The sequence below is a fragment of the Carassius auratus genome, chromosome 16 (genome assembly GCF_003368295.1).
Source record: "Carassius auratus strain Wakin chromosome 16, ASM336829v1, whole genome shotgun sequence".
NCBI lineage: Eukaryota > Metazoa > Chordata > Actinopteri > Cypriniformes > Cyprinidae > Carassius > Carassius auratus.
This window is the reverse complement of record NC_039258.1, coordinates 12,756,646-12,769,970: the sequence shown is the minus strand read 5'-3', so window position 1 is coordinate 12,769,970 and position 13,325 is coordinate 12,756,646. Positions and strand designations below refer to the sequence as shown.

Sequence of the window (13,325 nt, the reverse complement as noted above, 5' to 3'; positions counted from 1 at the left end):
TCTTGGTTGTATTGGGTATTTATATAAGTCAGCTTTACTCTAAAATACACCGTTATTCTTGTTTCATTGATTGGACTCCTGTTTGCTAACATCTGACTCCAGTAGTCCTTTAGTTACACCAGAAGCCTATGTTTCACCTTTTCCAGCAACACTTTGTATGTTTAATGAGTGTGCTCAATAAAGACTAGCAAGATGATGATTGTTTGTTTCATCAACTTATATTAAAGACTAAATATTGTGTTTTTGTTACTTTTATGAAAATTATATCCAATTTCATGACTAATTTATGCAGAAAACCAGAAAATTTAAAATATTGCACTTACTTTATCTTTCAACTGTGTATATATATATAAAGTTCTGGCATGAAGTAGATAGATCCAACTCAATATGACATAATGAGATCATCATCATATGGCACATCTGATTGGTTCTCTCTTGTATCAGTAGCCAATGAGCTCAGTGATCAACATTCAAATACTTGGCAGTGTTTGCTTTAGCAGTAGCAGCACACTTCAGAAGCCCTCCACCTTCCCCAGCTCCACATATAGATCTGCTACGGGGTGATCATGTATGCTATGGGCATTATTCATACTGTAGATGTTATATGTCTAGCAGCAATATTCCTTAAATGCTCACAGCAACATGTTGAGGAAGTATTGAAAGTAGCAAGTCTCAGTGCTGCATCTATATATACTTTGTACTTACCTTTTACTAGATATCATTGTACATACTATTTAGATATCATGTACATACTATTTACTTATTATAGTAATTACAATAACTATGTAATAAAAAAAAAAAAACTAACCCTGAGCCTACCCCTTAACCTAACCCTACCCCATGTAGCTACCTTGCGTTACCAGAACTTTCTTAGATAAATACACTATAAGTACACTATAAGTACATGTAAAATAAAGTGCAAAATTAACAGTAGTGTCCCTAAATACATTTATTAGGCATAAATGTTTACATCAAAAATGTTATACATACACCACTTAATACTACTAATTAATATTTTTTTTATGTTTTTAAGAACAATAAATATCTTTATCACTAGTTAAATTTTTTTATTTGTCTCATTATTTATGCATATACATTCAGAAAAAACATGAACAGGATCACAAAACTAGAAAAGTACAATATGGATAAACTAAAATGTGCATTATTAAACATTTACAGCTATATAATGTAAACTATTTATAAATTATTTATTGTATAAATATATAATTACAATATAGGGACTACAATGCACAAACTATTAATTAACAATCAATTTAAACTATAAACTAATATTTTACAAATTAATTATAAGTACTCTTTCACTGTATACTTATAAAGTATATTTTAGCAATTATAAATAGTATAGCATAATGCATTTTAGGTTACTGTGGAAGAAATACAGCAGACTGGTAGGCACACAGATACTGCAGGTGCTGTTTTTCAGCTGAAAAATTATATACCTGGATTGTAAAATATTGTGGATATGCATAGTGAATTAACAAACGGTAATCTTGCAACACACTATAATATACAATTCACATGCAACAGTTTGGGAGAAATGCACTTTATTTTCAGTGTTAATACATACACACACTACTGTTTTATCTTTTTAACTATTTGGTCACAACAGCTGTCAAAGAATGTCGGTGAGGTATCTCATCACAGCAGCTGAGCTCAGTCGAGCACAAAGCTTTTAGAAAAGAGGAATTAGGCTCAATATTTGATTTTGCATTATGAAGCTGCAGCACGAGTGAACAAAGCTATAGTGAAATAAGTAAAAGACAATACATACATACATTTTGACAATAAATAGTAGAAAGAATCACAGCAGTAGAGTGAAAGTAAGGCCGAGTTGATAGCAGACGTAATACATATCACCCATTTGTTTTAACACGTGATGCCCTCCACAGTAGTCAGTGGGGCAGTTCCTATAGCAGCTCTGATGCCAGGTGACTGATGTGGCTCCAGGCCTCCTGAACATGCCGTGACTCAGTAGTACGAGCGCACACGGCAAACCGCAGAACAAACTTGCCTGCCAGTTGGCACGGTACCAGATGGATCTTACGTACGCTGTTGATCCTCTTCAACAGAGTTTCATTTAATTCATTGGAGCCCTGCAGGGTTTAACACACAGCTCAGTAAGGATATCTTTATTTTATTTTTTATTTATTTTGTAACTGCTCACTGATCTAAAAAATGTGCTAACAAAGATACTTGACACAAGCAAGACCAATGTACTGAGCACTGCTTTGTAATTAACTGACTATTTGGACCGTGATTTTAAGGAAATTCATCAGCATAATATTAGGGTTATGTATACAAATAGGTTGCATATATAATATACATTAGGATTAGTATTGCTAATTAAAATTAAGTAAAACAAACATTATTTTAAAAGAATAATTATTATACTTTTTTTCAGTTGTGGTACGGAAATAACTAAAATTAAATATATTTATTTAAATATATTTTTTAATACCCCCCCCCCCTAAATTTAATAAAATAATTGGTCAGTTTTCTTCTAAAAAATTATAATAAATGAATAAAAATGTGGTATCACAGTTTTGTTTTGATTTTTTGTTTTTTTCCACTTTATGTTGCTGTTGTAAATACTATAACAACAGTGCTGCTCTCTTTGCATGTTAGTGGAAATTAAAATAAATCATACTGCAATTTTCCATAGTTAACAACCTCTCAGAGTCCATTATAACCACAGGAAGACATGTTTTGTTTCTGTAGAGTTTTTCTCTGACCTTGAGTCTAAAGCAGACGAGGCCCAGCACAACATCAGCTGAGATCTCAAAGCGTTTATCGGCTCTCACCAAAGACTCAAACTCTTTGGCCAGTCCTACTTGCTGAAACAAGATGAACAACACATTTTAGACACAAAATCATGTGGCTAATTTGTGTGAAAGTGACAATGATTTATGTAAAAAACTTATAAATAAATAAAAGTTTGTTGTATGTCTTTGTTGAATATGCTCATATTGTGTTGAACAGCATGCAAACAAAAATAAAATAAAATAAAATCTTAAATCTTTGGAACAACCTGAGCTGTAAATAATAAATAATAGGTGGTTACAACAGCTTTCATCTCTGGGTGAAATACTTCAAGAATACCAGCAGAGGGTAGCCTGTAGATTAAAATAAGCAACCAAAATACCAGAGCAGAGAATGTTCAGGTGCTAATAATGTAGAATTAATTGTCCTAAATAGATTAAGTTTTTCAGTAATCATTTTTTCAATGCTGATTGCTGGAATCAAATCTGAACACACAATTTCCTCATTCTCAATTATTCCTTATGGCTACTGTCCAGCAGTTGAGAGCTGACCATTAAACCTGAGTCATTCACAATTACTGAAATACTGAATGAAGAAAAAAGAAGTACAAATAGGGGATATTATGTTTTTTTGATAGATGTTCTAAATAAACTATTTTATCAGTAATCATTTTTTTTTTCAATGCTGATTACTGGAATCAACATTGAGCACACAATTTTCTAATTTTCAGACCACTATCCCTTATGGCCACTATCCGGTCAGCATTTGAGAGCAGACCATTAAATCTGAGTCATTCAGAATTACTGAAAAATGAATGAAGAAAAGAGAAGTACTGTACAAATGGGGGAAGAAAATTGTTATTCAATGGACAGACATCTTTTACTAAACTGAAACTAATAAGAACATACAAAGAGTTTAAAAATAGGTCCTGTATGCTCTGTATTTTCCCACAAACATAGAATCTGCCGAAGAATATGTCCAGAACATATAATGAAGATGAAGGTTGGGGGGAGGGGGATGCTCATTTGCGTCATTCCAAATCGACTGTGAAGCCAAATAAGATGCGATTGGCAAGGCTAACTTGATTGACAGCATGGATTAAAGGCAGTTACCTTGCGGATGTGGGCTTGGAGACCTTTGAGTCCGTACATGCGGAACACAAACCACAGCTTGAGAGAGCGGAACCTACGACCCAATGGGATCTGCCAGTGCTGAAGGGAGATGAGATGAGATAAGACATGAACTGTGCTCACATAAATACACAAACCACTGCACATACACTTTTGATTATACGAAATACAAAAGGTCACTGGCTCCTTTTCTCAACACCTATACAGACTTAAATATAGATTAAAATACTTGTTTCTTCCTATACAAAGAATAATTGAGCACACAGAGACATATATGGTAACTGATAAATATATATATGAAGTTATATGGTTACTGTAATAGATTGGTGTTTCTCAGACATGCTAATAAACAAATAAAATGCATGTTTCACAGACATGCAAATAAAATGAACCTCTGATAATCACCAAGTCACCTATGTAATATTATTATCAGAACAAGAAAAATTATTCATTCAGATAATAACCTAATATAGAGTAACAGAAGTCTTCAGCTGGCTAAACAAACATTATCTCAGAAATGCACACCTGCACACACATATTGCATGCAATATACTTACTCTATAATCGGTGACAAGTCCTATGAATATAGAAAAGAAAATCAACATTTAGTGATAACACCCTTAACAGCAAGCTCAGATGTAAATAATACCATGAGACAAGTACACAGCACACAAATTATTCTTTACATAACAAGCAATAAAAAGAACATCATTCTTTTTTTCCATCTGGCCAAGCCTGTTGGTAATTTAATCAGGAAGTTGCTTATGATGGAAATGGCTTTAAGGTGTGTATGCATATATGCACGTGTGTGTGTGTGTGTGTGTGTGTGTGTGTGTTTTGTGTTCTGGGTTTAGAGACTCTTTTGTTTTGCTGTCTGCAAAATTACAATTGTATGCACAGCTGCACACTGCCCACAGACACATTACCACAGGAACTGTCTTTGTTTAGCCATATTTAAATGCCCAACAAGCAACAGCCAGCTCATTGGTGGACGTGTGAGAAAACAACAGACATGAGAGATCAAATTACTGATACTGCATTAGATACTAAAAAGTGGCATATGCAAACAAATCATGATAGACTCTTTCTAGACATTTTACAATTACTTGTACCCATGGTTTAACAGCTGCATTGAATGCTTTGAAAATGCCCCCGGCAAGACCCCATACTGAAACATGTGTGAAATCAGTCCAATAGAGAAGTGAGACATGAGAATGAGAATGCGCAACCAGGAAGCATAAAGACCCAACCGGCGAACACACATATTAGCTTCTGCTCTTCAGCAAGCACGTCCGTGTATGTGTGTCTGTGTATGCAAAAAACACTCAGTCAGTCAGGAATTACTTGGTATAAAAAGTGGGAATTCAAATGTATAGTATAAATTCAAGTATAAAGCAAAATCTAATGTGATGAGCATAAGGCATTTCAAGTTGTGTTTTCCTCCCTAGCCACGCTATCCCTCGAGTGGGGATACACATGATTTGTGCATTGTCTGTTTTGGGGGCTACCTGCCATGACTGTGTCCTTCTCACTCTCCATGTGCTCCGCTCCTGCCTGATCTTCTTTGAAAGTGGCCAGGTTCGCAATCCTGATGTGTTTGGCCCTGCCATTGTTATCATGGGGATCACAAGTGGATTTAGCGGAGGGATCTGAGATGGGCTCATACTTATCTCTGTCCTCACCCGCTAGATCCACGGCTTCCTCTCAGGGATCAGAAGCCCGCCCTGTGGTTTCTTCCCCTCAGAGAGAGAGCCAGACATTTCATCTATCTTCCTCAGAGGAGGTTTATGTGATGAGCATCGACACAGAGGAGACTGCGTACTCACCACCGCAGTCCCTCACATATGAGGAGCTAGTGGAGGTTGTGACTCGCGCTGTAGCCAAGCTCAACACTGATTCGCCAGCTGAGAAACAGGACACTTGTCCCAAAAGCAAACTTGGAGAGCACTTCCTTAGAGCTAGAACACAACCTTCACGGCCTTCCATTTTCCCCGATCTCCATGCCTAGGTGTTGAGATCATGGGAGAAGCTGTACTCAGCTTGACTCTTCAGCCCAAAAGTCACCAACAGTCACTAACTAATCAAACATCGTGGGGCTGAATGAAAGGGCGGTGGAGCAGACACTCACAAGCTATCTCTTACCATCCTCAGCTTCATCCCTGAAGGCCCCGAAGCTTCCCACCAGGCCAGTAAAACTGACATCCAGCTTGGTTGTGAAAGCTTATACAGCGACACGTCAGGCTGGTACATGTCTGCACAATATGGCGGTGCTGCAGGCATACCAGGCCAACCTGTTAAAAGACCTGGATGATAAGTATGAAGAAGAGTCTGACGTTGGGACACAGACCTGTCGCTTCGGGCCACCAGGGAAATGAACAGAGCCATGGCAGCTCTTATGGCTACAGAGCGATGCCTGTGGTTGAACCTATCCGATTAAAAAGACATGTACAGATCCTTCCTGCCTCACTATCGCCTTCGGGCCACTTCAGCGGCGCAGTAGACACTGTAGTAGAGTGGGTTCAGGAGGCGAATAAGCAGGTGGAGTGGGAGCAGTCCCAGCCATCCAGCTCCTCATATTGCCAGACACGAAACAAGCACGTCGCAATTTGAAACCTCATGCAGTAAGACCAGGGGACGGGGCAGCACTCTCGGTCGGGGTCCTCGAAGCAGAAAACAGATCTGCGGACCGTCATTATGTCTAAGAGGACCTCGGCCAAGCAGGCCTGACTATACCATGGTCAAGGCCCTGAGGGCAGCCCACCCTGGGGAGGAGAGGTACACACCTCAGTATACAGTGCCCAATACAGGGCAGGGCACAATGAGCTCAGATGAGCATATTTCCCAGCTGCCACCCATCGACGGTACACCACGGGAAAACTTGTCTCCTCAGATGAGGGCACTAGAAAAGTCAGGTAGATTGCTCCCTGCAAGCCATCCACATCAGGGCACCAATTTGGCTCCTCTAGTGACACCAGAGGCCAGTCACGAGAGAATGTTTCCCTTAGCAGACCTTATGACAGCATGGAAACCTCTGCCAAATGTCTCACAATGGGTCCTGCACACTGTAGAGGGAGGTTACAGAATCCAGTTAGGTTCTCATCCGCCTCGCTTCAACAGTGTTATTCTTACATTAGTGAGCCAGGAACAGGTTCTGGTATTGGAACAAGAGGTAGAAACTCTCTTGAGGAAGAAGTCCATAGATCTGCATCTATTGAGCAGCGTTATCAAATGATTTCAGCACAAGAAGCTTACAATCAAACAGATTGTGTTTCAAAGCAGGTCTGAGGATTGGTTGGTCATCATAGATCCCAAGGACACATACTTCCATGTATACATCCTTCCTCAACACGGAAAGTTCCTGAGGTTTGCTTTCGGGGGCGAAGCATACCAGTATAGGGCTCTTCCATTCGTCCTGTCACTCTCACCCCACACTTTTTCATGAAGTGTGTGTATGCCCTGGAGTCACAACAGAGCCAGGGCAGCATCCACACACTTCATGAAAAAATACTGATGGATAATCGACTATTGATTGTTTTTAGCTCAGACAAAGCAGATGGCAGCTCGGCATCGAGATGTGGTCTTCGTCCATATGAAAGAGCTGGGGTTACAGCTAAACGTCAAGAAACGTATGCTTTCTCCTCTACAGAGAATGACTTATCTGGGCATAGTGGGGTATTCGACAACGATTCAGGCACAGTTGTCTCCTGCTCGTATTGAAGTGATTCTTCCATGTATCCATCCTTCCTCAACACGGAAAGTTCCTGAGGTTTGCTTTCATGGGTGAAGCATACCAGTATAGGGTTCTTCCATTCGGACTGTCACTTTCACCCCACACTTTTTCACAAAGTGTGTGGATGCTGCCCTGGCTCCGTTGTGACTCCAGGGCATCCACATACTTATGGATATAATCGACAATTGATTGTTTTTAGCTCAGTCAAAGCAGATGGCAGCTTGTCATCGAGATGTGGTCCTCATCCATATGAAAGAACTTGGGTTACAGCTAAACGTCAAGAAAAGTATGCTTTCTCCTCTACAGAGAACCACTTATCTGGGCATAGTGTGGTATTCGACAACGATTCAGGCACAGTTGTCTCCTGCTTGTATTGAAGTGATTCTCACAGCTGTGAGTAGAGTGAGAGAAGGCAAGTCACTCACTGTCAAACAGTGTCAGAGATAGTTGGGTCTGATGGCAGCTGCATCCATTGTGATACCTTTTGACCTGCTGTACATGAGACCCTTATAGTGGTGGCTCAGAACCAAGGATTTTCCCTGAGGGGGAACCTGCTTTGCATGATCAAAGTCACGCAGCGATGCTTAGGTGTCTTAGACATGTGGAAGAAATCTTGGTTCCTGTCTCAAGACCTGTTACTGGGGCTCCTTGCCATCGTGTAACGCTAACGATGGATGGTCATGAGTGGCAGCTTCACGCAAGGTCTGTGGGAAGGCAGTCATCTATCTATCTATCTTAAAATAAAAGTCACTTGGTTTAATAATGGAATTGTTAATGTTTATACATTTTTAAGTGTGTCTTTGGTGTCCAAATATTTTTTTTAGGGACAGTGTATTTTATTTAAATAACTTCCAGTATGTATGTAAAATATTGTATTGTTGCCAAAATGCCACACAAATGCACAATACAGGCAAAATACTCTTAAATCAACTGTCAGTGTAGCAGGTTAGAAAGCTGTTGTTTACTAGCAGCAAGCAGAGGCTTACAGAAGACAGCAGAGCACTAAGGTGAATAATCTGAATAATCTGAGCCATCAATGTGACGTAAAGTGGATGTCAGCACAAAACGTCATGTCTCATTAATGAGGATCATGGTCATCCTCTTTACACATCTAACTGAAGTCCTTTATTCAGTTTATTATTGTTTATTCTTTGCAATAATGACTGACTGTTTCCAGTGCTAAACTAACAGAAATATGTGAGAGCAAAATAAAATAAGAAATAAGCAGTGCAAAGTGCTGATTGGTTACCTGACTCTTGGTGATCATGCTTCAGATAAAGCGGCTCCATTTTAAATGCCCCAATGATGTCTGATCTTTTCTTCACCCTGCACAGAAACATTTATATTCATCACAGTGTAAGAGACAACAGTCATATGACATTATTGTGCATAAAGCATATATCATTATTATTTGAATTTTCAGTAATAGCTAAGTAATATGGTATTAAACAAAAAGTAACATACAACTCAAATGTATGCATATGCTTCATCTGGATTTTAAACAAAGTTAGCACAACATACCGTTCAATAAGAGACAATAATAAAAAAAAAAAGATTTATTATTTTACGATTGTCATGCATTGGTTTTTCAGTTATGATTGTGATTTATTTATTTATCTATCTATCTATCTTCTACCATCATTAAAAAGTATCAGTTTGGTTCACAAACTAAAAATGTAAAATGATACACACAAACAGGAAGTGTAATACAAGTTTAATCAAAGCTGTTGTTTGCAGATAATGCTGTTGATACAATCACATTTTGCTACACGAATGAACCTTTTATATATGCAGCACATTTATATGAAGTATTATATGTATGTATCCATTTTATGTATTTACAATTCCTAATGCACTTATGGTCAATGGCAAGTTAGTTCTTAGAAAATGATTTGAAACATTTGAAACAACAGGATTTTAAAACATTTGTTTTAAGGTTCACTTTATTGCCATTTAGTCAAGGCAGGTTTAAGGTGGGGTTTCAAGATTTGCAGACACCGCTGAGTTTAATTATTTTCTTTCTAATGTGATGAAGTGACATTCACATCACACAGTACATTTTTAAAATGTGTCTTAAGTGTTGAAATAACTTTGGGGCCACTGTATACACTAACATTGAAAAGCTGGTTTTGTAATATTGTGATAAATCATTACAATTCATTCTAAATCATTCTTATCTGCTGATCTGCTCAAGAAAAAAAAAAAAGATGAAAACAGCTGTGGTCCTTAATATATTTGAGAACCATGATTATTCTAAGATGAATTAAAAATTCAAAAGAAGAATTTATTTAAAATAGAAATATTTTGCAATATTAAAAATGGCTATATTTTTGATTTAGCTAATTGCATAACTGCTGTATAAATGCTTTGTATTTGCTGTATATTATCATGGTAAATTTGGATACACTCTTGTCTTGTATTTTCTCTCTATATAACCATGAATATTTTTGTTTGCCTGGTGCTGACATAAAGAGCAGCTGGGACGGTTTCCTCTGTTGACTGACAAAGCCAACCAATAGCATGTTGAGAAACAGTAGAATGGCCCAGATAATAAATGAAACATGCTTTTTACTGATAGAGCCACTAAACACTTACCACATTGCTGAACAGTCAAAGTTGACCAGGAGCCATTTATGAGGATTGAAATTGAAAGAGTCTGCAAACTAAAAGAAAAGAAGATTTTAATGTGATTTGTTGTGAATAGATTGTGTCTAACGTACTCTTGAGAAAAGGGACAAAACATCACTTACTTAAATTTGCAACCTATCTATAATCAGAGAAGCTCTGGTGAGTCTTATAAATATATAGTTTTAGATATTTATCTAAATGTAATTCAAATTGTGAATTATAAAATAATTTAGATCATTTTAAATAGTATCTAGCAACACAAACAACAGAGGTGCTAATGCAGTTAATAAAGCTGTAGTCCCAATTCTTTATTTTTATTTATTTATTTTTCTTAAGTGATTGCTAGATCTGTCAATATTTATAATGAAACTGATATTTACTATGAACGTATTAATAATGATTAACTAACTTATTATTAACTAATAATAAACTAGTATTTATGAGGAACATTTCCACAATTCTCTACTATAGGAGAGGAAGAATCGTAAACTCAATCATCTAAATTAACAACATGTATGTTAGACCCTATTCCATCTAAGCTCCTAAAACAGGTGTTTCCAGAAGTTGTAGATCCTCTTCTGACTATTATTAATTCCTCATTGTCATTAGGATATGTCCCTAAAATCTTTAAACTGGCTGTTATTAAGCCTCTCATCAAAAAACCACAACTAGACCCCAAAGAACTAGTTAATTATAGACCGATCTCGAATCTCCCTTTTCTGTCCAAGATAGTAAAAAAAGTAGTATCCTCACAATTATATTACTTAGAGAAAATTGGTATCTGTGAGGATTTCCAGTCAGGATTTAGACCGTATCATAGTACTGAGACTGCTCTCTAGTATCTCTCTATTAGTGCTATTGGATCTTAGCCCTGCGCTCAACACTATTGACCAAAACATTATTTTGCATAGACTAGAAAACTCTGTTGGCATTAATGGAAGTACATTTGCATGGTTTAAATCATACTTATATGATGCTATCAATTTGAAGCAGTGAATAAAGAGATATCATATTGATCACAAGAGCAGTATGAAGTACCTCAAGGCTATGTACTAGGGGCGTTACTTTTCACACTTTATATGTTACCCTTGGGAGATATCATCAAGGAAACACAGTGTTAGCTTACACTCTTATGCCGATGATACTCAGCTCTATATTTCTTTGTGGCCCGGCGAAACATACCAATTTGAAAAACTAATGAAATGCATAGTCGATATAAAAAACTGGATGATGAGTAATTTCTTACTGCTAAATTTAGAAAAAAAACTGGTGTTAATTATAGGATCTAAATACTGCATGTAATAACCTAGAAAGCTGTCTTGATGGCTGCTCTGTCAATTCTTCTTGCTATTTGATAGCAATCTTTCCTTAGAAAGCCGTGTTTCTAGCATTTGTTAAACTGGATTTTTACATCTCATAAAAATATCTAAAATACGACCTATGCTCCCAATGCCAAATGCAAATGAATGGTTTAGCGCCTCAGTATTTGAACAACTCTTGTTACATTATAGTTTTCCATGTCTGCTGCGCTCTCAAAACTGGCAAATTGATAATACGTAGAATATCAAAGTCAACTGCGTGCGGCAGATCCTTTTCCTATTTAGTGCCGTAGGTCACCGTAGCCACCAGAACCAGTCTGTATCCAGATCAGAGGGTCACTGCAGTCACCCGGATCCAGTACGTATCCAGACCAGATGGTGGATCAGCACCTAGAAAGGACCTCTACAGCCCTGAAAGACAGCGGAGGCCACAACAGCTAGATGAGCGCCAGATACAGATCCCCTGTAAAGACCTTGTCTCAGATGACCACCAGGACATGACCACAGGAAACAGATGATTCTTCTGCACAATCTGAATTGAACTGCTGGTTTCGTCTGGTCAGAGGAGAACTGGCCCCCCAACTGAGCCTGGTTTCTCACAAGTTTTTTTCTCCATTCTGTCACCGATGGAGTTTTGGATCCCTGCCGCTGTTGCCTCTGGCTTGCATAGTTTGGGACACTTCATTTACAGCGATATCGTTGACTTGACTGCAAATTATTGCACAGATCCTATTTAAACTGAACTGAGCCGCATGATGACATCACTGAATTCAGTGATGAACTGCCTTTAACTGTCATTTTGCATTATTGACACATTGTTTTCCTAATTAATGTTGTTCACTTGCTTTGACAAAATCTGTTTTGTTTAAAGCGCTACATAAAGGTGACTTGACTTGACTAGTATTTACATACTCATGCAGTTTTACATTGACTCTTTATACCAGAAATCAGTACTAAAATAAAGATGGTGGTTTTGGAATATGAAAATAAATTTGGCTTGCTAAAAATCAAGATAAGTCATCTTTCAGCTACCTGTTAGCATGGTCTGGTATCTGACTCCTAGCATATTATGCATCAAACTCACAATCAACTGCAGCATCTGTCCAATGAGCATTCAAAAAGAGCCACTATCTCAAAGTCTAATCTTTTTTCTCACTCTCCCCTTTCCAATATCCTTTCCATCTGCCACAATAAAGGCAGACACTGCCATGACGGTTTGATTGTTGCCGTGCTGAGTCCTGTCTGTCTTTCAGTTACTGGTAACCAACACCACACAGGAAACAGCAGCCAGCTGTAATTCCGGTCAATAATAAAAAACCATTGTCTGCGCAGAGGAGCACAGTCTTCACTCTTGTTTGAACTCATGCTCCTAATAAACAGTGATATTTCTTTAGCGAGGGAAAAAAGGAACTTATCTAAAGGTCTTCCTATGCCTCAGGAAATTACTTTACCCTTATCATTTTGACACCCAGCTGGGCTCCACGACAACTCAAAGGACAATCAGGGATTTCTAATATCCCGCCTATTCCACAAGTCATCGCTCATGCCAGCTCGTATCATTTGTGACATTTAAATATTCTCAATCACACACATACGACTCTGTGCTTGAACCATCGCTCCTAAAGTAACAGGATCAATAGTTTGAGCCCGGCACAGATTGCTCTTCTGTTATCGCTCGTGCCTCTCTGGGTGTTAAGAGCACCCTGTGAAGTGTGCTTAAGAACACCCTGTGTGATT

General features: G+C 37.9%; 1 protein-coding gene across 1 annotated transcript in view; it reads right to left on the bottom strand.

Annotated features, from left to right (window-relative positions):
- Positions 1-1,548: 1,548 nt before the first annotated feature.
- ddc (dopa decarboxylase) overlaps positions 1,549-13,325 on the bottom strand; it is a 33,523-nt gene continuing 21,746 nt past the window's right edge. Inside the window, exons 9-14 of the mRNA XM_026284146.1 lie at positions 10,237-10,304; positions 8,891-8,967; positions 4,469-4,488; positions 3,894-3,992; positions 2,754-2,855; positions 1,549-2,114 (exon numbers count right to left, since the gene is read on the bottom strand). Coding sequence (XP_026139931.1) covers positions 1,929-2,114; positions 2,754-2,855; positions 3,894-3,992; positions 4,469-4,488; positions 8,891-8,967; positions 10,237-10,304 — 552 coding nt within the window. The 3' untranslated portion in view covers positions 1,549-1,928. The remainder of the gene's footprint in view (positions 2,115-2,753; positions 2,856-3,893; positions 3,993-4,468; positions 4,489-8,890; positions 8,968-10,236; positions 10,305-13,325) is intronic.